This window comes from Glycine max, chromosome 14 (genome assembly GCF_000004515.6).
Source record: "Glycine max cultivar Williams 82 chromosome 14, Glycine_max_v4.0, whole genome shotgun sequence".
In the NCBI taxonomy this organism is placed as follows: Eukaryota; Viridiplantae; Streptophyta; class Magnoliopsida; order Fabales; family Fabaceae; genus Glycine; species Glycine max.
In genome coordinates, this window is record NC_038250.2 from 43,100,976 (window position 1) to 43,125,500 (window position 24,525).

At 32.0% G+C, this 24,525-nt stretch overlaps 1 protein-coding gene and 1 long non-coding RNA gene across 3 annotated transcripts; both read right to left on the reverse strand.

Moving 5' to 3' along the window:
• Window positions 1-5,747: 5,747 nt before the first annotated feature.
• LOC106795751 (uncharacterized) lies at window positions 5,748-9,417 on the reverse strand. 2 transcript variants are annotated; one of them, XR_001384534.3, is made up of 4 exons: window positions 8,988-9,417; window positions 8,714-8,846; window positions 7,080-7,120; window positions 5,748-6,009 (listed from the first exon to the last, which is right to left on the reverse strand). It is a non-coding gene; the product is annotated as an uncharacterized lncRNA (long non-coding RNA). The 2 variants fall into 2 exon arrangements; XR_001384535.3 differs by having other exon boundaries at window positions 8,975-9,417.
• Window positions 9,418-9,991: 574 nt separating this feature from the next.
• On the reverse strand, window positions 9,992-17,390 carry LOC100779614 (probable glucan 1,3-beta-glucosidase A). Its single transcript, XM_003544733.5, has 8 exons — window positions 17,193-17,390; window positions 16,591-16,713; window positions 16,265-16,450; window positions 15,701-15,859; window positions 14,625-14,794; window positions 13,177-13,332; window positions 12,070-12,440; window positions 9,992-10,363 (listed from the first exon to the last, which is right to left on the reverse strand). The coding sequence occupies exons 1-8, from the start codon at window positions 17,373-17,375 to the stop codon at window positions 10,188-10,190; spliced, it is 1,524 nt and encodes a 507-aa protein (XP_003544781.2). The 5' UTR covers window positions 17,376-17,390; the 3' UTR covers window positions 9,992-10,187.
• Between the last annotated feature and the right edge of the window lie 7,135 nt (window positions 17,391-24,525).

The window sequence follows — 24,525 nt, forward strand, 5'->3', positions numbered from 1 at the left end:
TGAGAAGGAGAAGTGGTAGTGGTTAAAACAAACTTTGCCAGCTACTTTGTCAGTTCTAGGTATAATGCATTACATGATTTTCGTTTAGGGAAGGAGGTGGATATTTTGTTGTTCCAATTATGGAAGTTGGAAGTTCCATCAAAGGTGAAATTTATGTTTTGGAGACTATATCAAAATAGGATCTCTTTCAAAGATAATTTGCATAGAAGAAATATCCAGTTAGTTTCAAATGATTTCCTCTATTTTTTTGCATGTATTAAATGACGAGTTTGTTTATCATCTCTTCTTAGGATGCAAAGAAATTTATGCTCTATGGTTAAGGTGTTTAATTTGGTGTGTGTTCCTGGACCACGGATGACAAAATGTGTATGTGTATGTGTTGATGACAGTCTGTATGTGTAAGTGCTTTATGAAGCAACTGATTTTGCATATTGATTCCTGGACCACGAAGTAGTTAATGGTTATGATTGAATGTTGTTGGTCTCTAGATCTCCTTTGCCTTTCAATAACATCTGCTTGTGTATTTTTTTTGTATGTCTCTATCTATAATATACGTTCCACTTATGTATGCTTTATATCTTGAGTGAGTTGTTACATTGTGATGCGGAAATTGTCCTTAACTTTTCTTGTATATGAGATGACAAACTACAATGAAGTAGATGATAGTCAATATAATTTTTATATATGTATATGCTTCTTCCAAATGTTGAAAATAAAATATTTAGGTATGCAGTGATTCTAAAGACACCAAATCAAACCTAAAAATAAGATGAAAAATTATGAAACAACGAATGGTAATTTTATTTCATTGGCAACTTTAAATCAGGGTAATTTGTTGATGACCTGGAAATTTTGGAAGATGACAAGTGGAGGAAATATAATGAGGGATGCATTAATTTTTGCTCCTCCATTTTCTACCTTCACATTTCCACCCATGTCAATTACCAAGTACACCATGAAAAATAAAATGAGCCGTAGAGTAGCCTTGATTCTTGTGGAAAGCACATTAAACTCTATGCTTCATACTCATATGGATGTGTGAGTTCGATTATAGATCTATTATCTTACAAAAGGACTGATAAATTTGCCCTAAAAGGTGAAATCCTTGATCTTTTATTTACATATTTAGATAGGTTGATGCCTAGATAACAGGTATTTATCAACATCTAATATGCAAGAAATGTGATTAAGTTAGACAAAATCTAATATATAAATAGTTGAGCTATCTCATATTGTTGCAAAAGTTGTTTTGATGATTGTGCTTCACTGTTGGACCAACAACTTGTCAATGAATTCTCATATCTCTCACTTAGCATTCAAATCTTTAATTTGTAGGCACTTTTTGTTTTCTTGTTTGCATCGTGATCATGACATTCCTTGTTGGACATTAGAGTGACCATCATCACAGGTACGAATGTTTTTCATTAACTTTTGATGTTATTTTGTTACCGATGCTTTTATATCTTTTTGACTGGGATTAATGACTATTGTTTTATATACAAGTTATGTTCATGATGAGTGAACCTTAGATTCCCAGTTGAGATTCAATACAATGATTCTTTCGGATAGTTTGAATTAATCGTTGTATTGAATCTTGAATCTGTTTGGACAGTTTGGGAAGAGACATTTTTTTATAATAGATTCATACACATAGGTTAACTTTATTTTCTTAAATTTGATGAAATTACGATATAGTGCACTTCACTTTGTTCTCTGAGTGCATACTTGATTGTAGTAGAATTCATGTCATGTACTTGAAGATCAATGCGAAATGCTACCGAAATTTTGTCAAATCTAAGAAAATAAAGTTAACCTTTACGTATGAATCTATTATAACAAAATGTCTTCCTGAATGAGATAGGACCACACCTTTAATGAAAAAAGTGAGGTTTTCATGCATGGAATAACTTTGTGAGTATCATAGGGTTATTAGTAAGATGCATCAAAGCTGGATGAATGCAAGTCGCATGAGCCCTGCATATGAGGAAGGCATTAAAGAGTTCTTGCAATTTTCCTCTGAAAGAAGTCGACTATATGAGGATGAAAAATATTTTTGTCCTTGTATAAACTGTTTGAATGGGAGACGACAAGTACTAGACGACACACAGGAACATTTTTTGTGTGAAGGGATTAAGAAGAATTATGTGACAAAGATATGGCACGGTGAATTGATAGATATGCAAAATGGGTCCTAAATTGAACCAATTGATATAGAAATGGGAGATCAATTAGAGGATATGATTTGTGATCTTGGTCAACAGCCATTTTAGCAAACACATGCCCTTGTGTATGATACATTGGAAAGTGATTCGAAGAAGCCTTTGTATTGGGATGCCAGAAATCTTTGACCCTATTGTCAGTGGTGTTAAGTTTGGTTAATATCAAGGCAAGATATGGACGGAGTGACAAAAGCTTCACTTCACTGATTCAGGTAGTGCAGGATATGCTTCCAGAGGAAAACACGTTGCCAAAAAGTTATTATCAGGCAAAGATATTGTGTTTGATGGGTATGGAGTATCAGAAAATACATGTTTTCCTTAATGATTGTATATTGTATAGACAAGAGTATGAAGAAATGCATAAATGCCTCATGTGTAAGGTATCACGGTACAAAGTGAAAGATGATGACAAGTGATGAAACGACAACAAAAGGCCCCCCAGAAAGTGTTATGGTATCTTCCAATCATTCCAAGGTTCAAGCGTTTGTTTGCTAATGCAGATGACACAAAAGATCTTACATGGCATGTAGATGGGAGAAATTACGATGGTCATCCAGTTGATTCCTCCTAGTGGAAGAAGACTGATCATTTGTATCCGAATTTCAACAAAGAGTCAAGAAATCTTATGTTTGGACTTGTGATTGATGGAATGAATTGCTATGGCAGTTTAAGCACTCAGCACAGTTCGTGGCCTATTTTGCTAGTAATTTACAACTTGCCTCCTTGGTTGTTACAGGATGTTCGAAAGAAGGCACAGACCATTCAGAAACAAAACATTGCCCCTCGCATGTTGTCTTAAGGGGGTTATGATTTTCTAGAACAAAAGTTGATGGAGGACAAAAAAAAGAAACAATTGGAGGAAGCAACCCAATCCGGGAACACTGACACGATTGTTGATCCTCCATCTCCCATTAGACGACACATAAAATGAAAGATGGTTTGCATGAAAAAATCAGGTCAAATGACGTCTAAAGGAAATTGCATATAGGATTGTAAGTGACTCTCATATGTCAGTGGTCTTTTTTATAATAATTGTTGAATGAGTAAACCAAATTTATTTCATCTGTTGACTACATGATTTCCTAGAAGAGCAGGCCTCATAGGGAAGTTTTGTCGCCCATGGATGTCAAAATATACTGGCAGCTGCCATTGGGCGACTAGAGTACCCTGGTCTTGTCCATGCTGCTAGAGCCAATGTCACGATCAAACAATACTTTGGACCGGCTTGAAGGAGCTCCTGCATGTCTTCATCCATGGCTCCTGAAGACCTAGAGCAATTGACACAAAAAATCAAGGACCAGTTGGAGGAGCTAATCATAGAAAAAGTGACTCCACAATTAATGTTGTCCTTTAGCCAGATGTAGTCTCAGATACAGTCATAGATGCAATCACAAGGACTCGCACTACCTCCTGAGGCTGAGGTTGGTCCTTCTGCTGCTCATGTTAGCACAAAGAAAAGTTATGTTGATCCCTCTGGGGAGGACCCAAAAACGAGTGACTCAGAAAATGTGGGTTGTGTGTCGATGACAATCCTTCCCGACTAGTTGCTATAGGAAGAGTTTATAAGGGGTTGACAGTCATCCATAACATTCCATTGGGCAATGATCAAGTGAAGGTCGGTGTTGAGAAAATTCGAGATGTATGAAAACTGTTTGGACTGGTTCTATTTTCAATTGCAGGTTAATTTGAGGTAATTAATTAAAAAATAGACATGGTATTAAAAAGAAATTCAAAAAAACAGCATCGGTTGTTAGAAAAACAACATTGGTTTTTCTAAAAACTGATGTTGTCGTTGACTGGCAACATCAATTTTTATAAAAATTGATGTTGTTTTGTACATATTTTACATTTTTTTGTTATTTCTTACTATATGACATCAGTTTTTTAGAAAACCAATGTTACCATTGACACTATTAATATCGGTAGTTTCAATATCATTTAATAACCAAAGTCCTTAATAACCAATATTAAAAATATATTTTTTAGTAGTGCCACTGTCTTTTACAATCCTTCTTAATCTTATCATTGACTTGTATTTTCACTCGGAATGAACATATACTTGCATTTTTTATTTTAGATTATCTATAATGGGTCATATGGAAGAATCAAACATTGTCCTGTTGGTGTCGTTTAGCGCACGGTTGGGGGAAGTGATTGATCTGTGTGATTTGTTTAACTTTGTAATTTGTTAATACAACCAATTGTATATTATTATTACTAATTTCTTTACATGTGTAATCTGTTTAGTTTTGATCTTCAAAACAATGTGCTTTTGTAGTTTAATGTTCGAGAAATGCCATGTTCTACGTCCATTATATTTGTGTGTTTTTTTTAAGAAAAAAATAAAAGCTAAATTTTGCACTTTTATCTATTAACCACTAAGTCCATTTGGTTAAAAAAAACACTAAGTTAAGTCCATTAATTTATTCTTCTAAATATAGTCCATAATAGCTGCTACTTAATCTATCTTCTAGCTCCTATACTTAACCTACATGAAATACTTGACTTATTTATTTTTATAATTTAAATTTGAATACATAATTTAAACAGTTTATACTCTCTTAATTAGACAATCTCAACATTTCATCTTCTCACATTCCATGATGTATTTGACCAAGGATGGAGCCAAACTTAAAACACATAGGGTCAAATAAAAACAAAACATTCAATAATATATAACTATCAACTTTTATATCAAATATTCACCCTTACGTGTTCTTTAAAATGATCGAAAATCATATTTAAAAATATATTTACATAAAAAATTATATATATCACTACTAAAAAAAGGCTTTTTACGACGGTTAATAAGTGTATTTAACGACGGTTTTCAACCGTCATTGTTTAAAGCGTCATTAAAATGAAATCAATTTTTACAATGGTTATTATAATAACCGTCTTTGTATGTTGTGTCAGCATTTACATTCAAAAACGGTTATTTCGTAATAACCGTCTTTGAATGTGAAAACCAGAAACCTTTCAAAGATAGTTATTTCGTAGTAACCGTCTTTGAATGTCAAAGTGAAAACCTTTCAAAGATGGTTATTTCATAATAACCGTCTTAGAAAGAACATCGAAAGTGACAAATTATCAGACATTAAAATTGATATCCAGGTACTAAAATTGATATTCAACTTAGTACGTACTAAAATTGTCAAACATTAAAATACAATTATGAGTTTGATGACAAGTCATAATTTAAAAACTCCATGCATGAAACAATACAAGAAAGAACAAATATATTTAAGATGCTACTTCCGTAAATGCTAGCAACCTACAAGTTTTTTATTTTGTTTCCCCTATGGATTTCTCATGCTAATTGGTATTTCAGTCACTATGACAAGAAGTTTCCTTAATATTAATAATCAATAAAGAGTATACATTATTCATTTCAATAAAAGAACAACATAACATTGATTGGTAAAAAAGTATAGAAAGAACATACATATCAATACCAATTAAAACAAGAGTTTAATAGATATGAACAGTTAGTGTAAAAAAATTTACACTCTTAATAAGAAATCATCCTTTTGTATGACTTTTAAGGTAGATATTTTGAAAATCAAACAAACTTATATTGTACATGGCTGGCGGTTTGAAATTAAGTGACACTATGACAGTATAACAATTCTTTACACTATCAGTGTTTATTATATTTTTAAAACAAAATCCTACTTGTACACACACACATATACACACCTAAGAAAGAGAACTGCATCTCCAGAAACAAGATTCTTTTGGCTAACAAAAATACTCCAGCCAGTAGTGAGCAGATGCCACCTTGGTTGACCTGACAAAAATTACCACAAGGACTTTCTATATCAATATAAGATTATGAGGTGTCACACCAAACGAGGAAAATAGTCTTCAACAGCTCTTTTCCCTCTAAATACTACAAACAATGCTCAAAGTAATAAGAAACTTAGCAGAAAAATATAGTGGACAAGTCTAGGCAAGTCTAGACAAAATGGCAGTATTGGAGTTGGTGTTCTAGGATTAATTGAAGGAGGCTCATCTTCATCTGGAATTCACATATTTTTAAATATTTTTAAGAGTTAAAAGACTAAATTCATTAACTTAAATATATATACTAAAATCAAATTTAACCGAAAATATGTCATGTGTTGCTTCAATTTAAATTTAGATTTAAAATTATTATTTCATGATTTGTTTTATTTATATTGTAACTAAGAACTCTATTAAAAATATATTTTAATCGAACATATAAATATTAAATACAACATATGTTTGAAATCAAATATCATATTAATACATTTAAAACAAATAAAAGGCTATATAAGTAAAAAAAATTGAGTTTATAAATCTCTTATTTAATTATATACCTTTTATATATTTTTAATTCATTGATGAGACTTTACAGAATCTAAAACTTATTCATTGATATATGCATACGTTTTCTATGCATGCTTTTGACAGGATATTGTTTTTTATTTAGTGAGTGAATTCAGTTAGGCAGATATTATATGCTGCAAAATACAATTCAAATAAAGCTACCATCACTTGTTGAGCACCTTAACGTAACAAAAGAGAGAGAGATTATAGAAATTAAAACTATATAATTTGAAGTATTAAAGAAGAAAATTGAAAAAACTGAAAATGATAGAAATCATGATCACGTAGTATTAGGTAATTTTTTCTCTTTTGTTAAATAAAAAAAGAGATTCTCAATATGTTTTATATTGCTGTAAAAAGTTAGTTTTTATTTGGTTAGGTTTAAAGGAGATGAGATCTAAGTGTAACTAACTTCTCAGTGTATAGTTCTAATATAATATAAAAAAATATCTAACTAGAGATCTAAGTGTAACTAACTTATATATTTAAGGCAGAGAAAATACGTACCAAGCCAGTCTAGACAACTCATCCACATCTTGGAGAATATTCTGCAATGGAACAATGTTGCTGCAACTTTAATTTATAAGTAAATAAAAATCTTAGTCAAAGTTATCAATCGCACCATTCACTTTAGATTATCTTCATCTATAGATACCAACAAGTATTTTCATATACAGAACTTTCATACAAAAATTCTCATCCCATGCACGTTTTTCTTTCTATATAAATATTTTTTATACAGAGCTGGTTGCTATATTAAGCAATATTTTTAATTAAAATAATTAGCTAGCTAGCACCTAATGCCTTCCGTAGGATATACAAATTCCAATATCGGCAAAGTGTATAATTAGCTTCTTTTTTTTTCACAGCAAATAAAGATTTCATTAATAGCTGAATTTGCTCTGTCACAAAATCCATAGACAAACCAGAGAACAGAAATACATGATATGGGTACATATCCTCACATATACCCGTTCAGTTTCTGAGAAGAAAAAAAAAGCATACAATATCACAAGCACCTTCCACCATTCAGACAAGAATTCTGTCATCTTGCCTAGTAATATTGAATTCGCATATGACTACACATTTTACTGACCAGAACAATTCCCCTGCATCATCAAAATTACCGCAACTGGTTTAGACCCAAAGATGGATCCATACACCACGTATACAGTGATACATCCTCCATTCCCTTCATCTTTGTTGTTATCCATAACCATGATCTATATTATCCAAAACTAATCCCACATCACTTGTACCATTATTAAAATAGAATACCGATTCTATGTGTCCAAATAACTGATAGCCATATTGATAGAGTGCTCAAAGCTACTATACTCTAAAACCAAAGAAAATTACCAATAAAGCTAAAGAAAAGATAAATAAAAACTTCACATTTTTCCATTCATATCAAAAGAATATAGAAAATACAATTTATAACCTAATTGCTGATGATGGCCATACAAGTGTCATCATCCTACCTTGGGAAATTAGAAATAAAAGTTAAATAACATAATAAATAATATCCTAATAATTAATATTTTAAATATTTTAACTCCAACACAAAAAATCTTTTAACCATTTTATTTTGGGTCTGAAGCGCATCCTATCGCATATCAACCATGATCCTTGTACCACCTTTCTTCCATTAATTTGTCCCCCTTGTTGCCAAAAATGGTGAATGCATTCCCATGGAAATGTAGCATCTCCTCCAAACCTCCACAGCAAAGTCACAATTAAACAAGTGGGTAGTAGTTTCTAAATGGTTTAGGCAGAAAACACAATTTGAATTATGTTTCTTCTAAGTAAATTATCCTTTGACGAATTTTGTTTAATGATATACTCTCCAACAAAAAGCTTTGATGGTGCCATATTGTTTGGAAAAACTTTGCTTCAGTCAAGTCTCCTTCACAGTGCAACAACTAATGTTTTCTTGACAGTATAAGTGTTATTAGAGCTGCCCCGCCATGCCCATCCATCCAATTTTCCTTTGTTTGGTTTTTTACTCTCAATATCCTCCCATAGTTGTCTCACTAATTCATGCTCCCACAAAAATGGATTCTCAAAATGAAAAAGGAAGGAAAATCTATTAAAACAAACTTTTACGGCTTGACAACAATAATTAAGAATGTGGTACCAACCATTCTGATTTAGCTTGCAGTGGATCAAGTGGTAGACGATGCCCAGCCAAATTTCGAACTGTGAAAGCCTCAATGGTACTCTGATCAAACAACCTCAGGCACTTGGAACATATATCTCTAACAGCAGGACCACCTGCAATGCACACTCGCACCCAATCAATCAAAATCCCTAATTCCTTGCCCCCGAAATTTGGTTCCACAAAAATTCCCAAATGTAGAAACACTAGTAATCATAATTATTAATTTAACATAACACAGTACCGAGAACACTAACAATTTCACCAGTGCTTCCTTCATCGTCGGAAACGGGGAGAACGTGAGCGACGCGGGTGGTGAAATTCTTGAGCTCCTCGACGACGCCGTTGAAGGCAGTCCCACTGGAAAAGACGAGCAAAGCGGGCTGAGGGTGAGGGTGAGGAGGGTTAGGGTTTGAATAACAGCGGCGATGGTGGTGCTGCTGCGCTCGTCTCTAGAAATGTCACCATTCTTTCTCTCTCTTCAAGGAGGTTCTTCAGTGCCGCGCTCGTCTCTGACTCATGCAGCTCCACCGTTGGATGCCGGAGCGAATCGATCTCCTTCTCCAGCCTCTGGATCTCGTCCTTCCTCAGCCTTGCAACGCTCATCGCCATCGAAGCTCAAAGATGAGAGGGCAGAGAGTGTTTCTTCTCTCTCCCCCGCTCTCTATAACGACAATGAAGAGTCACGATACAAGAAAAAGTAAGATATAGGGTTGTTAAAGCTAACCCAGTTATAACGTGCCACGTCAGCATAAAAATTGAAAAACGCATGTCTTCAAAGACGGTTTTTTAAAACTGCTCTCATAAAGTATTTTTTTAAGCCGGTTGTAAGGTACCCGTCTTTAAAAAGATATTATTATTTACAAAAATGTCACCGCTTTATTTATTACAGTAATTTTCGTATAACCGACGTAAATACTGTGTCGTAGAAGATCTCTTTTTTAGTAGTATATATATATATATATATATATATATATATATATATATATATATATATATATTTAAAGATAGGATTAGAACTATCTATCACGCATAAATTCCACGTGTCACTATAAGAGCTTTCATGAATTTATAATAAAAAATGATTTTTGCATTAACCACCATAATAAATTAATCGCTTTACAGAAATACAGAAATGTAAATTATATAGCATTACTGCATAATTAATAACCCAAATTAAGTCGAGTGAACGAGTTTAAACAGTGTTATGCGTGTAATAACATTATTTTATGTTATGTTAAAAACAGAGAAGAGACTTTCATTATTTTGAACCGTTTTCACTAATGAAAGGGTCTACAACTTTGATATTTCTGCCTTTCCGGAAGTGAAGAACGTTAAAGATCTATACGTAGACATTAATTATGATATCAATATCATAATTGATATTGAGAAATATTAAAAGGGCATAATATGATAGGAATAGAGGGTGCACACGGCAAGAGGAATTTTTTTAAAACTTAAATGTAGCCATTCTTGATCATCCATTCCAAACTCCAATGATTATTGACGTTCTTGAGTGTCCAATAACACCACCCAAATGTTGCTCGCCCAAAAACATCTAATTCAGCCTTGACAAATCTTTGATAATCCTTTTTGGTAGCCCCTTCAACCTTCCACTCAGCAGTCCATTCACCTTGAAATAGAAATAATATCCACCCAATTTAATTTGAAACTTATTTAAATAGATAGCATCCATTAAGAGTTACAGCTTACAAATTAGTCTTTTCCTGGTGTAAAAGGACACATAATTCGGTACCTTCTCTAGTTACATCCACATAAAATTAAGAGAATCTGACTTTCGCAAATTTTCATAGATAGAAATAAATACATCATTTATGTATATTTAAATTTATGCTATAAATTACATAATCATTCGTCATGTAATTGATGACAAATTATGCATTCGAGTACCTTAAATGAACTATTAAAATGAATGTTATAAGTTTTTTTTTAAAACAATGGAATTATTTCAATAAGCTTATCCACAAACATTTCTAGAAGAAAAAATAAAATAATTTTGTTCATAAATTGAAATAAACATGGGCATAAATTAAAAATTATCTTTTAAAAAGATTATATAAAAAAGTTTCTACAAATCAGCTTATATGCATATATAAGGGATACTCTAATCCAACTAAAGAATTCTCATGATTAGGACTTATCATAGGGATAAATAGAGACAAAATGCACTACAAAATCAATGCATCAATTAGAAAGAAACAAAATAAGCACTACCTTTCAACCTTAAAATTTATGGGCTTGTTTAGGATGTTTGCGAGTTTTTTATTTTTGGTTTTCAAACATAATTTTCAAAACAAAAATGTGTTTGACAAAAATGGACTTAAAATGATTTTTAAATCATTTTCAAAACCAAGAAAAAATTGTCAATTTGGTTTTTAGTTTAAGAAAACACAAACATTTCTCACATTTAACAATGACGCTTTTTGTTGTTACCACTACTACTATCATCTCTGTCATCATCATCACCACTATACCACCACCATCATTATCATTGTCACCATCATATCTGATTGCCACCACTACCATCACTAACCGCTACTACCACCACTATCGCCACTGATATTATCATCACCACCGGCATTGCTACCACCACAACTATCAATGTCATTGTCACCGTTACCACCAACATCATCGTCGAAACAATCACTACCACTTGGTGACACCACTAACACCGTTATCATCACCACCATTGTTACCATTGACATCATAATCACCACAGGCATTGTTATCACTACCATCATCATCACCACAACATTGCTATCACCATCACCACCAACAATATCACCTTCGTCATCGCTACCACAACCACCTAACCATCGTTACTACACCACAATTGACATAGACACCATTGACATTTTTACCTCCATCGCCATTGTTGTCACCACCACTAATGTCACCTTTGCCATTACCACCACCACCACCAATGTTACCATCACTATTACCACTGTCATCTACCACTATCGTCACTATCACCACGATCAGTCGATCACCACGAGTATTTTTACTGTCACTATTCTACTAACATCACATACATTATCATTGTCGTCACCATCACACAAAAGTGCTCTTAAACAAATTGTAATACGATATGAAATTTTTAAGATGAGTTTATTTTGAAACTAATCATGTTTTAAAAATTGATGTTAAAATTTTTTGAAACAAAAACTAAAAACTTATTGTTATTTTTAAAAAATTTAAAACTCAAAAATAAAAATCATCTAAAATAGGATTTAAGTAATTATAACAAATGATTATTACAATTACTTGTGTGAAAGGTGTTTATGTAAGGGAAAATGGAAAGTGTAGATGATTACTTACCCACGAAAGTGAGAGGACCATCTACGGTTGTAATATTATCCAACTGTGATGAACGGACTTTGTAGATGAAATCAATGTTCTCTTGCGCATTCATGTCTTCAAATATATCATAATAGAGATTGTAGTAGTGGACATCAATCACACATCGCCTAAGGCCTGTGGCAAGAGGGAAGAGTTCCTTGGTGTTTGGGATTTCTAGTTGACTTGAGAGATCCAACCTATTTGATAACACCACATAAGCTGTGGAAGAGTGCCTGCGCACTGCATTGTAAGCATCATTGTAGTACTTGGTCAAGCTCTCTAGAGTCACGTTAGGAAACAAAGGCTCGTTTAAGAGCTCAACTGCGTAAAGGCTCGGGTTTTTTGCATACCTTCAAGGTTTAGAAACATGGCACTAGTTATATATCTCATATATATATAATATGCTAATGATAAGAGAAAGATAAAATTGAAAAAAATATACCTTTTATAAGTGATGTGATTTGACATATAGAGATAGAGAGATAGAGAGAAATAAACAGTATTTGTTAAGTGTATAAAAAACATGAGTATCCATGTATCATCACTCATAAAATTAGTTTAATTTAATCTTAGTTCTAATTTAAATTTATTTTTCTAGTTTTCAAAGATTTTAATTTTTTTTTAAATGGTTGTTCTCGTCACATAACTAGCCAGAAATTTATCTAGTTATATCAAGTCAATGTGCATTTTTTAAGATAACATAAGGTTTAATATGTTTACAATTTTTTAGACAGTCAAATAATTGAAAATCAACTTCAATAATTTGTATAAATTTTAAGATAGTTATTATTAAATTTAATAAATTAATTTTACATATAGTGAATTATGGTTGGAATGATAATATAAAAACATTTTTTTGGTCAAGACCATAAATATTTTTTATTAGAGGTAATTCTGATTAAGTTGAATATGAAAATTGTATGTGATAAAAAAACATATTTAGTATTCAAACTATTTGATGCAGTAACATATTTAGTATTCAAACTAAAGACCTCTACTTAAGTTGAGACAACCATCTATGCGTTTATGGTAAGTGCATATACTTTTTTTTTTTAATGTTAATCTTAGTAAATTATGTATAAGAACCTGGCAGTTAGGAAGTCTATAACGTAAACTGTTTGCTTGATGTTTTCATATGTTTTTCCCCACTCTAGAGAACCATCTCTTGTAGAGCTGCTGTCAAAGCCATTTTGTGAGCCGGGTGCAGCATGAAGATCGATAATGATTTTCAATCCATGTTTCCTGTAAGAAGATAAGTATAAACCAAACTTTGTTATTTTTGTGTTATATCAACCTCATCAATAGTCAAACCATTAAATTTTCATGAGCAAATTACGTTAATACTCCCAGAAATTTTTATGAATTACGCACAATATATATAGAGAAAGATGTATTACACATAAAATTAATTTAGTTAGTTATTAAAAGTTATTTGTGTAAATTAGTTGGTTACTCAAGTTATAGTTATTAGAAGTTATTTGAGTAAGTTAGTGTTGGTTACTCTAGTTAGTTATTTTCCATCTTTGTATAAATACATCAATTTTGTAATACTAATTTTTTTTTCTCTCATGGCCATGGAGGTCATTGATGATTAAGTTCTTATATAACTGGATAGGTCATCCCCTTATGAATCGTTTTTTCAGGGGACCTTTTGGATGCCTGGTTGGTTCTTTTTTTTTTCTCTCTCTCATGGCCATGGATGTCATTAATGATTAAGTTCTTATATAACTGGATAGGTCATCCCCTTATGAATCATTTTTTAAGGGGACTTTTCGGATGTCTGGTTGGTTCTTTTTTTTTTTCTCTCATGGCCATGGCTGCCATTGATGATTCTAACCCTTCATTCTTCATTTTTCTAACAATTTTGGCATTGCCTAAGTTTCTCATCCTTTCATCGTGTTCTCGGCAAAGGCTTAATTGCTGATGTGGTGTTGTGGATGAATTGGCGTGGAGCGGTTGCGGTGCTCGTTTATGCCACCGCATTGTGGTACTTCTTCGAGCGTGTCAGTTACAATTTCTTGTCCTTCGTCACCAAAGTTTTTACCAACAAGCTTTGATGCTTGCTTTGGCCTCTTGGAAGCAATCGAAGTTGGTCGAAGATTTCTCGAAGTTTTTGTTTTGACCAAAATATTTTCGACATGTTTCGCTATATTTCATGTTTTCATATTTTTTTTCTTTTCTCTTTCTTCTTTAATGTTGATATATTGTATTCTCCAAGCTAGAAGTGTTTTCAACACATTCCAACTTGTGGGGGGTATTAGACATAAAATTAATTTAGTTAGTTATTAGAAGTTATTTGTGTAAATTAGTTGGTTACTCAAGTTATAGTTACTAGAAGTTATTTGAGTAAGTTAGTGTTGGTTACTCTAGTTAGTTATTTTTCATCTTTGTATAAATACATCAATTTTGTAATACTTTAATGAATGAATGAATTGAATGAATTCTAAAACTACTTTTCATCTATCTCCCATTTCTTTCTTTCCTAATAAGATGTTATATAGAAAATGTGTTGTAATATTAATATATGTACTTACTGTGCCCACTTGAAGGCATTGTCTAATGCGTGCAAGGAACCCCCGACATAAGGTGGGGGTGGATATGGATCACTTGCTATCCACCAGCCAACGGGAATTCTAGCAGCATCTAATCCATGACTCTTCATGAACTTGAAATCATCTTCAACAATAAAAGTGTTCCAATGTTCCTGAAAGAAAATAAATGCTTAATTAGATCACCATCAGCATTCACATTACAATATTTTTGTCAGCATCAGATTTGAAGACATGATCATAATTTTAAATAAATAAATAATTGAAAATGGGCACCAAGAAAATCAAGTCCCTATCTCCAATTTCTCTACACTCTCTTAATTAGTTTATACATAAACGGGTAAGTTCTATGCTTACCGAATCAATCGGTGTGTCAAATGAGGACTTCGTTAGAATGTTTACAGCTAAATCAACTTATTCTTTTGTATAGTCTCAGCAACTATATATCTAGGAGTTTTAACACTGCTCATTCTATTATCTTTAAGAACTAAATTTTAGAAGAGTTCAATTCCACTCAAAGTGTGTTGTTATATATCTTACCGAGTCATTATAAATACATTCTTAATTCGAATTAACTTGTGCAGAAGATGGGTATCAATTGTTTCACGTGCAAAGCACATCTTGTTTGTACTAATTCTTATTTTAGGAAAATAAGAATAACTTATTTCTTTGACAATATTTCAGATCTAATGCCGAGTCATGCATAATTTATGTTCACAATTTAGCTTTCTTTTGGGAGCAGTTGTGTCTAGTTCAACATTTTATTTCCCACGTACGTTGTGGTCCATTACTCAACTTGGATTGTACATACGTAACCAAATTGTGTTTGAGAGTGTTTTCATTAACTTGATTAATGGTATTTAAAAATGTTAGATCATGGGTATGATACACGGTCAAAATGAGTAGTATTCAATGCACTTTTAAATTGGTATATTGACCCTTGTCTTTTTTATCTTTTAATTAAATTGGCCTTGTAAGACTGATGTAATGGATTAAAATACCTTTGTACTTTATTTATAACAAAATTTTGCTTCTAAAAAAAGTATTCCAATTAATCTTACCTTCATAATTTCCGGAGCTTTATTTGGCCCATAGCCATTTGTCAATTGGAATTCCCCTTGTAAGGTTGCAACGATTGTCATCTCAAAGATGGTTGGGTCATCATCTCCCCATCCGTTAGCATTGGAAACATCAGCAATCACCAGCTCCTCTGTCTTTGCCTTCAAGTCCATACCATGAAATATTATGATACTAACAGTATATAAATATGCATACTAAATTGTTACTACTGTATATTTCATAGACATGTACAGATAGAGGTGAAAATCACATTAAGTTATATTTTGTTTAGTTCGTAAATCATATGATTGAACTTCGATTGATATTAAAAAATTTACAATAATACATTACTCAAATAATTGAGTTAGATTTCCTTAGTTCACATTAAGTTATATATTGCTAGAGTTGTTCGATTAAATAACTCTTCAATTAAAAGTTTATTTTTTGGAATAGATTAAGTCTACAAATTTTCGTTATAAGGCAGAAGAAGCATCTTAATTTCGTGTTCTTCTTTCACTGAAACAATAAAAACAAGGAGAAAAGATAACAAAAACATATAGGATCACCTGCATAAAGTGCCCATTGGGTGCTTTGATTCGAACACGACTTGAACTGTCACTTTCTTTTACTATTCGAAACGTGTCAGAATGGATGGGAGTATCGGAAACAGCAACAACGTTAATCCCATCTAACCCCACAAACTGTTTGTTGAACACCCTGAGTCTGAAAGTATCTTCGTTTATCCTCCACAACTATACACAAATGACAAAACATAAATAATCAAATATTCACACCTTGCATCACTCATTTTATATGCAATATTGTTGTTATTGAATTAATGAATGTATATATAGTATATAGTACATGTAGTATCATCATTTTGGTCACTCACTGTAATTGTTTCCCAAGCCGTTGAAGCACCTGTGCCGTTCGCAAGTAGGACATTTCCCCCTCCAGACTTGGCACATAGATATTTCCCTGTTGACACAGACTTGAACCGAAGACTAGTTCCATCCTACAAAAATTTAGAAGAAGAATTTAGCTTGACAATTAATAAAGAGGTATATGTATATATGAAAAATATGAGAATTCAATTATTAAATTAAAATTAATAAAAATACTAAATTAAAATACTTAAGAATTTATTAAAATCTCATGTGTTCATTAAATTTTAAAAAAATTTAACAAATAAAATTCAAATTTAAAAAAAATCTAATTATCATGTTTTAAAATATCTTAATTATTATATCACTTTTTTCTTTAATATTGTTGTTTGACCATCACTATTATAATTGTCAATGCTGTCATAATTTTGGTTTCACCATATGTGTGTTTGGCATAAGGACAAGTAGTTTAGATAGATAATACAAGATCCTAATTTCTAACTTTGTACCACTGTTTGTACACCACATATTAAATATATATATAAATTATAAGATTAACATGCATAATGATAATTATATTGTAGTGCAGCCATTTATATGATTTACTAACCAATAAGTCTTTGTTTGGAATGCCATCGAAGAGAGAAGGTTTGATCCAACCTTCAGTAACCAACCAACCACCCAAGCTAACTGCTCTCACTCGAAAAAAGGGATTTGGTCTTTCATGATCTCTTCTTGACAAGCTGGTCACATGTTCCAGTTCCATCTTTTTCTCATCCTCTTCACTTGCCATCTTAGAAATGAGGACAAGCAGTTATATAGGGATGAGAAAACAGTAGGTTTCCTTTTTCTTTTTTTTTCCTCTCATGTACAAGTCTTAATAACGTGGAAGTTAGCAACCTCCACATTTCTTCAGTCAAAAATGTAAAGTATACCCTGTGCCAAACCTGAGGCTTGGAAGCAAGGGCGTTTGCCCTGGGCCCATTATTGGCAGGGCCCCCAAAAACCACTCAGATGTGTAATTTTTCAGCAAAAAAAAAAAAAAAGTGATTCTACCTTTTTATGTTAGCTTTTCTTTTACTGCAAAAAAAAAAAAATCATACCTTTTTATATCATCAGCTTTTCTTCTCCTATTCAATCTTTAATTTACTAACCACAAATTGCAAATGTTTCAACTGATTAAACATTTTGTTTCCCCCAAAACATTAGAGGAACTTCCCATTTTCTAAATTTGTGGCAACCAATACAATTTCTTTTGATATAAATGACATGAAAATTGAAAGAAATTATTGATTAGTCATATACTGGTATAAGGCAATGAGACTTTCTTTCTACATTGCACTTTGAAACTTCCGTTTACTACACTGTGAGTCTACTATCCAGGAGACCATCAATCCAACCTTTCCGCAATTGTGATTTGTGACAGAGGAGTGGAGAGGGAGAGACACAAAGTGACTGGAACGGAACTCAAATAAGGCCTGTTGCCCTTCTGGTATGTGCATCACTTTCACTTCTGAATTTGTAATTTATTTTGTTTTAAAAAATCAATAATGTTTATAAAAAAATTATTTATAGGATTACTGGATTAGGAATTTAGGATAAATATAAGTTAAGTCTAATATAAGTTACGTTGTAATTGCAAACATGCCTTCTCAGCTTCATCAATCATAGCTATTAGATATTAGACTTTTTTTTTGCATAAGTTAATTCATTAGTTAAAATGAAAGGCAAAAAAAAGTAGCATTAAATAAGAAGGGTATTTACAAAATTAAGGGTGAAATGAATTCAGTTTTTCTGTAAAAGTGTAAATTATTTTTTTACACAAGTTTTTTCTGTAAATTATTGATGCTTAGCTTATTGAATATTTATTTATATTTATAGTTAAATTTAATTATTTAAATGAGTCAAATTCATATTTTATTGGAATGGTTATTAGATTACTTTACTTTTTAGCATAAAATTATTTATTGAATGTTAAATTATTAAACTATTTTTCACTTAAAAAATTGATAGAAGAAAAAAATAAATAAATTTTAAATAAGTAAATTCAGGTTTTAATCAAATTAAACTCAAACTTTAACTCATTTAAAATATATTAGTCAAACTTCAAAAAAATTTAGGTAATCGGTGGCGCGACAATTTCAGAGAAAAATTTTTGCCGATGATAAAAATAACACAAGAGTTTATTGAAGAAAAAAAAAAAAAAAATATATATATATATAAATTTTAAAATGGAAAATGCTAAAAGTTAAGAAAAGATTTTTCGTCAGAACACACCAACTGTGTATTCTGTGAAATTCCATTTTTTTATTTTCTTAATTATTTAATTAATTTTTTTTATAAAAAAAGCCCAGCTGTTGAATGTTACTTTTGTGTGATTTGTGCAAATAGATGTTCATGCTAAATAGCAACACTCATTTAAAATACTGATATATATAAGAAGTCTTTATTTTATTTTATTTTTTCACTCAGGACCTACCGAATATCAAGACCGGCCCTGAGTGTACCACATTTTAGGTAGTAGTTAGTGTGGAGAGAGAGAGAGATGATACATATATTGAACAAGAGTGATATAGTTAGGAGGGAAATGGTGCAGAAATTTGTTACAGAGTTGAATATAAGGTTGAGGATTCGCCAATATATAGTCCCTTACCACCTCTCCAAATCAAATGATAAAAAAAAAATGCAAGTACTATATGTTTATCAAGATGCTTCATCTTAAATTATATATTGAAGCACCTCAAACATTTAATATGAAAGTTTATTATTTAAGGGGGAAAAACAGTAATATAATGACAAATTGAATTGTTAAAAAGGTTAACTCATCAAGTAAAGGTAGTTTTAATTTTTCAGTATATTATTTAAGTTCACTTTTTTATGTATTTTAATATAATATTAACAATTATTGTTTTCTTTTATAACCAACATATCTTGTCTTTCCATTTTAAACAATCTCTAATATTGTTGCTTATGATGGTTGTTGCTTCAAGTTAAGCAACATTATTTAATATAATTTATCATTGGAGGGAATGAAATGATATTGTTCATATAAGCACAATTGTATAAGCGACATTGCTTAACCAATTTTAAACAACAAAAAATATATTTTCATGTCCATTTAAGTAACTCATTTAATGTTAACCATTAAAAGAAATTTTTTTAAAAAGTAAGTTTAAAGTGGAGTGTAAAACCGACCAAAAACTTTTAAACAACTTAATAGACAATTATAAATTGTAGATATTCTAAAATCATTTCACAATTAATAATCATAATTGATGACAAGTTGTGTACTTGACTACTTTTTAAATTAGGTTGTTGCTATGTCAAAGAAGCTGTGTGCCTTGACTGTTAGGTTTTGGGTTTGAGGTAATGTACGAAAGGATGAGAATGGAAATATGGAATGTGAGCATTAAATGAAATCTAACTCAACAAATGTATTGATCAACAACTAATAAAAATAGTGAGTAGAGTATCATCTTATGTAGATATGGTTAGGCGCCACGTCCTAATTATTAGCTTAATTAAGATAATCGAAGATCAAATTGTCACGGTTAGTGGTTAGTTGTGAATTAAAACCTAACTAAAAAGGACTTTAGACATCACTAAAATGACTTAAAAGACTCAAGGAAACAAAGATCCAAAGGTAGAAAAGAGTAAAGTATGATTCTTTATCATTAACTCCTACTCTCACTTTCTTGAAATCTTAGCAATTAGTCCTATGTTTATCAAATAAGAACTCTAGAGATGGCAAAATAACTTACTTGGCCTAATGCGTAGGGCAGGTTTATATTGAGCTGGACAAAACAAAAAAAACTAGATTTAATTTGGGCCTCATTATTAAAAATTCAACTTTTAGGCTTTTAGAGAACTTTTATGGGTGTTGCTAGGTGCACCCAACACATCTTTAAAATGCCAATAATGTCCCTCACTGTTTTTCTATAAATTGGCACCCATTCTATGTTTTTATTGTGTTGAAAGCTTGGTTCTTTTCATTGTGGTCCGGTTTCTCTCGTTGGTGGTCGTTTTTGCAAGTGTTGAGAGAGGTATCGATTCGGTGGAGGTGAAAGTCTTACCGGTAGTGGTTTTATTTGGGCGGAGGTACACATTTTCCGGTTTTCTTTTAGTAACTGGTATTCTAGTAGATCTGGTATTATTAACATACGGATAAAGTAAATCCATAAGTTGTATACGGATGAAGTATATCCATAAGTAAGAATTACAACATACGGATGTAGTTCATCCATAAGAATCATACGAATGTAGTTCATCCATATGATTTATACGAATGTATTTCATTCATATGTTGTATTTTGAAACATACGGATGAAGTTCATCAATATAAAGCTTACGAATGTAGTACATCCGTTTATACGCATGAACTTCATCCGTATAAAGCATACGGATGTACTACATCCGTATAAAGCATACGGATGTACTACATCCGTATGCTTTATACGAATGTACTTCATCCGTAAGCTTTGTTTTTTTTAGATTATTTTTTAATTTGTGAATGATTTAGATTTAATAACATTATTAATATGTTATTTTTTTATTACATATTTTTGAAATTGTGGATAATTTATTTATTACAAATTATTTATAGTGTAAGTAAAAGATTAAATTATTTAGGTACAATAATTGTATTTATTTGAAGTAGTAAAATGTTAAATTAGTTGTTAGTTATAGTTTTTTATATTTTTTTGTTAATTAGGAATTATTAAGTTATTACATGTTAAATATAGTATAAGTAAAAAATGATATTATTAAGGTGCAAAATTTGTATTTATTTGAAGTATTTTTATGTTAAATAAGATGTTTCGTAAATTTTTTTATTATTGTGTTTTTGTAGTCCCTATCATGTAATTTTTTTGTAGAAATTATAAATTATTTAGTTATTACAAATTAAATATAGTATAAGTAGAAAGTGAAAAATTAGGTGCAAAATTTTTATTTAGTTTAAGTAAATTATTTAGTTCTAAATTTTGAATGTAGTTGTATTAGTTGGTAATATGTATGTAGTTAATATATTTTGATGATATTTATCAAATTTTGATGTTAAGGACTAAATAAAAAGTACTACGAGGGACTAATTTTAGTTTTGCTAATATGGTGTGAACAAAAAAATTATGTAGACTTGTGTATGATGTATAATTTTTTAATTTGTTGTTAAGATGGACTAAGATGAATTGACGTATGACAATACAATGTCTCAAGAAGTTGATATGGATTATGAAAATGAATAAGAATGTGGTGTGAATGAACCACATGTTGATTGTTCGGATGCTTTTAATACTTCTCAGGTAATAATGTTCATTATTTTGAGTCATTTGATTGAATGTATGTTTTGTATAAAAAAATAAATTGTCTGGGTTGCGTTGTAGGTCTTTGGTACCCGAGATGATGTTTTGCAGTGGGCTCGATCGGTTGCCCATGAAAACAGATTTGTTGCAGTCATTATGAGGTTTGACACACATATTGGTACTAGAGGAAGAAATTCATTTGTGTTAATTGGTTGTGAAAGGAGTGGTCAGTATAAGTGTAGGAAGAAAGAATTTGTTAGAAGAGAAACTGAGAGTAGGAAATGTGGTTGTCCCTTCAAGCTTCGTGGGAAACCAATGATTGGAGGGCAAGGTTGGATGGTGAAGTTGATCTGTGGGATTCATAATCATGATTTGGTCAAGTCATTAGTTGGACATTTATACGCTGGGCAATTGACTAAGGATGAGAAGACAATTATTACTGATATGACAAAGTCGATGGTGAAACCAAGAAACATCCTGCTAACATTGAAGGAGCACAATGCCAATAGTTGCACAACTATCAAACAAATATACAATGCAAGAAGTGTATATCGTCCTTCCATTAAAGGAAGTGATACTGAAATGCAACATCTAATGAAGCTTCTTGAACGTGATCAATATATTCATTAGCATAGATTAAAGGATGAATTTGTGGTACGTGATCTATTTTGGTGTCACCCTGATGTAGTGAAGTTATGCAATGCATGTCATTTGGTGTTTTTGATAGACAGTACCTACAAAACAAACAAGTACAAACTCCCACTACTTGACTTTGTTGGGGTGACACCAACGAGGATGACATTCTCTGCTAGGTTTGTATATCTGGAGGGTGAACGTGTTAATAATGTTGTATGGGCTTTGGAACGGTTTCGAGATCTATTTTTAAGACGTGATTGTCTCCTTATAGTTATTGTGACTGACAGAGACTTAGCATTGATGAATGAAGTGAAAATTATGTTCCCCGAGTGTACAAACTTGTTGTACAGGTTTCACATCGACAAGAATGTCAAGGCCAAATGCAAATCCCTAATTGGTAAAAAAAATGTTTGGGAGTATGTCATGGATGCCTGGGGTAGCCTGGTTGATTGTCCTTATAACAGCAGTTTCATGAGTGCCTTCAGAAGTTTCAAATGGCTTGCTCACCTTGGCCAATGTTCGTTGACTATGTTAAGGAAACATGGAGAATCTCACACAAGGAAAAGTATGTTACATCCTGGACGAATAAGGTGATGTACTTAGGCAACACAACAACAAACAGGTATTAAAATGTTCAAGTTTTTCTAGTAAGGTTTATGAATTCATGGAATTTAATTATTGTATCTATTTATTGTTTTTTGTGTGTTTCACATGTAGGGTTGAATCTGTTCATTGGGCATTAAAAAGAGTATTACATAATAGTCTTGGAGACTTGTGTAGTGTTTGGGATGCATGAACAACATGATTATGCTACAACACACTCAAATTAAAGCATCCTTTGAAACAAGTACACATGTGGTTGGACATGTATTTAAAAAAACCTTATAAAAGAGGCTTCTTGAAATGGTTTCAAGGTACGCTTTAAATGAGATTGCTGCTGAGTTTGAGCGTGTACATTATGCTGGCAACAATCCTTTTTCTTGTGGTTGTGTCATGAGAACCATGCACGGTCTTCCTTGTGCATGTAAGCTATCTAGGTATGCTGTTGGCAGCATCCCTCTAGATTCAATCCATATGTTTGGGAGGAAACTTAGTTTTTCCGACCAAGGGTTATGTGAGGCCGAAGTCACCATCAAGGAAGAGATTGAGACCATATCTAAAAGATTTGAGGAACTTGATGTTTGTGGTAAAGTACTCAAGAGTAAACTTCGAGAAATTGCATATCCTGATCAAAACTCTATGTGTCCTCCTCCATCAAAGGTCAACACTAAAGGTGCACCAAACAAACCGATGAACAGAAACCAAAGATCAACAAAGCATGACTTTGTTGATGTTTTCCATTCTGTTCAAAATAGCAACTCTTCAGTGAAGCGTAATGCATCATCTTCGGACCAGCCGAAGCCAACAAGGATCATCCCGATGTTGGATCAATTTGAACCATTTATACAGGGTTTCATTGACAACATTGTGGATGTGAAAGCGGACGGTAATTGTGGATATCGGTCCATTGTCGCTGTATTAGGTATGGGCGAAGATTTTTGGTCATTGGTGTGCAACCAATTGGTTAAAGAACTTGGCAAATGGTCAGATGACTATATCAACCTCTTCGGTGGCACAGATAGATTTGACGAATTAAGGCGATCCCTACTTGTTGATGGGTTTTCCAAGGTATGTTGTTTTGGTTTTTTTTTTTAAGAACAAACTTTAAATAAATTTGATTTGTATATTTGTTTGATTCAGGTTAGTATGGATAAGTGCATGGATATAACGAAGATGGGATATGTCATTGCATCAAGGTATAATGTAATCCTTGTATTGTTGTCCCGACAACAAAGCATGACATTTTTTCCTCTTAAAAGTCAACCACCACCAGATTCTTCTGTGCACCACATTATATGTGTCGGTCACGTGTTTGGAAATCATTTTGTTTTGGTACATTGAAGATAGTGAGTCTAATTTTTAGCTTAACAAATCAACTTAAAGGGTAACGACTAGTTTAACTTAACA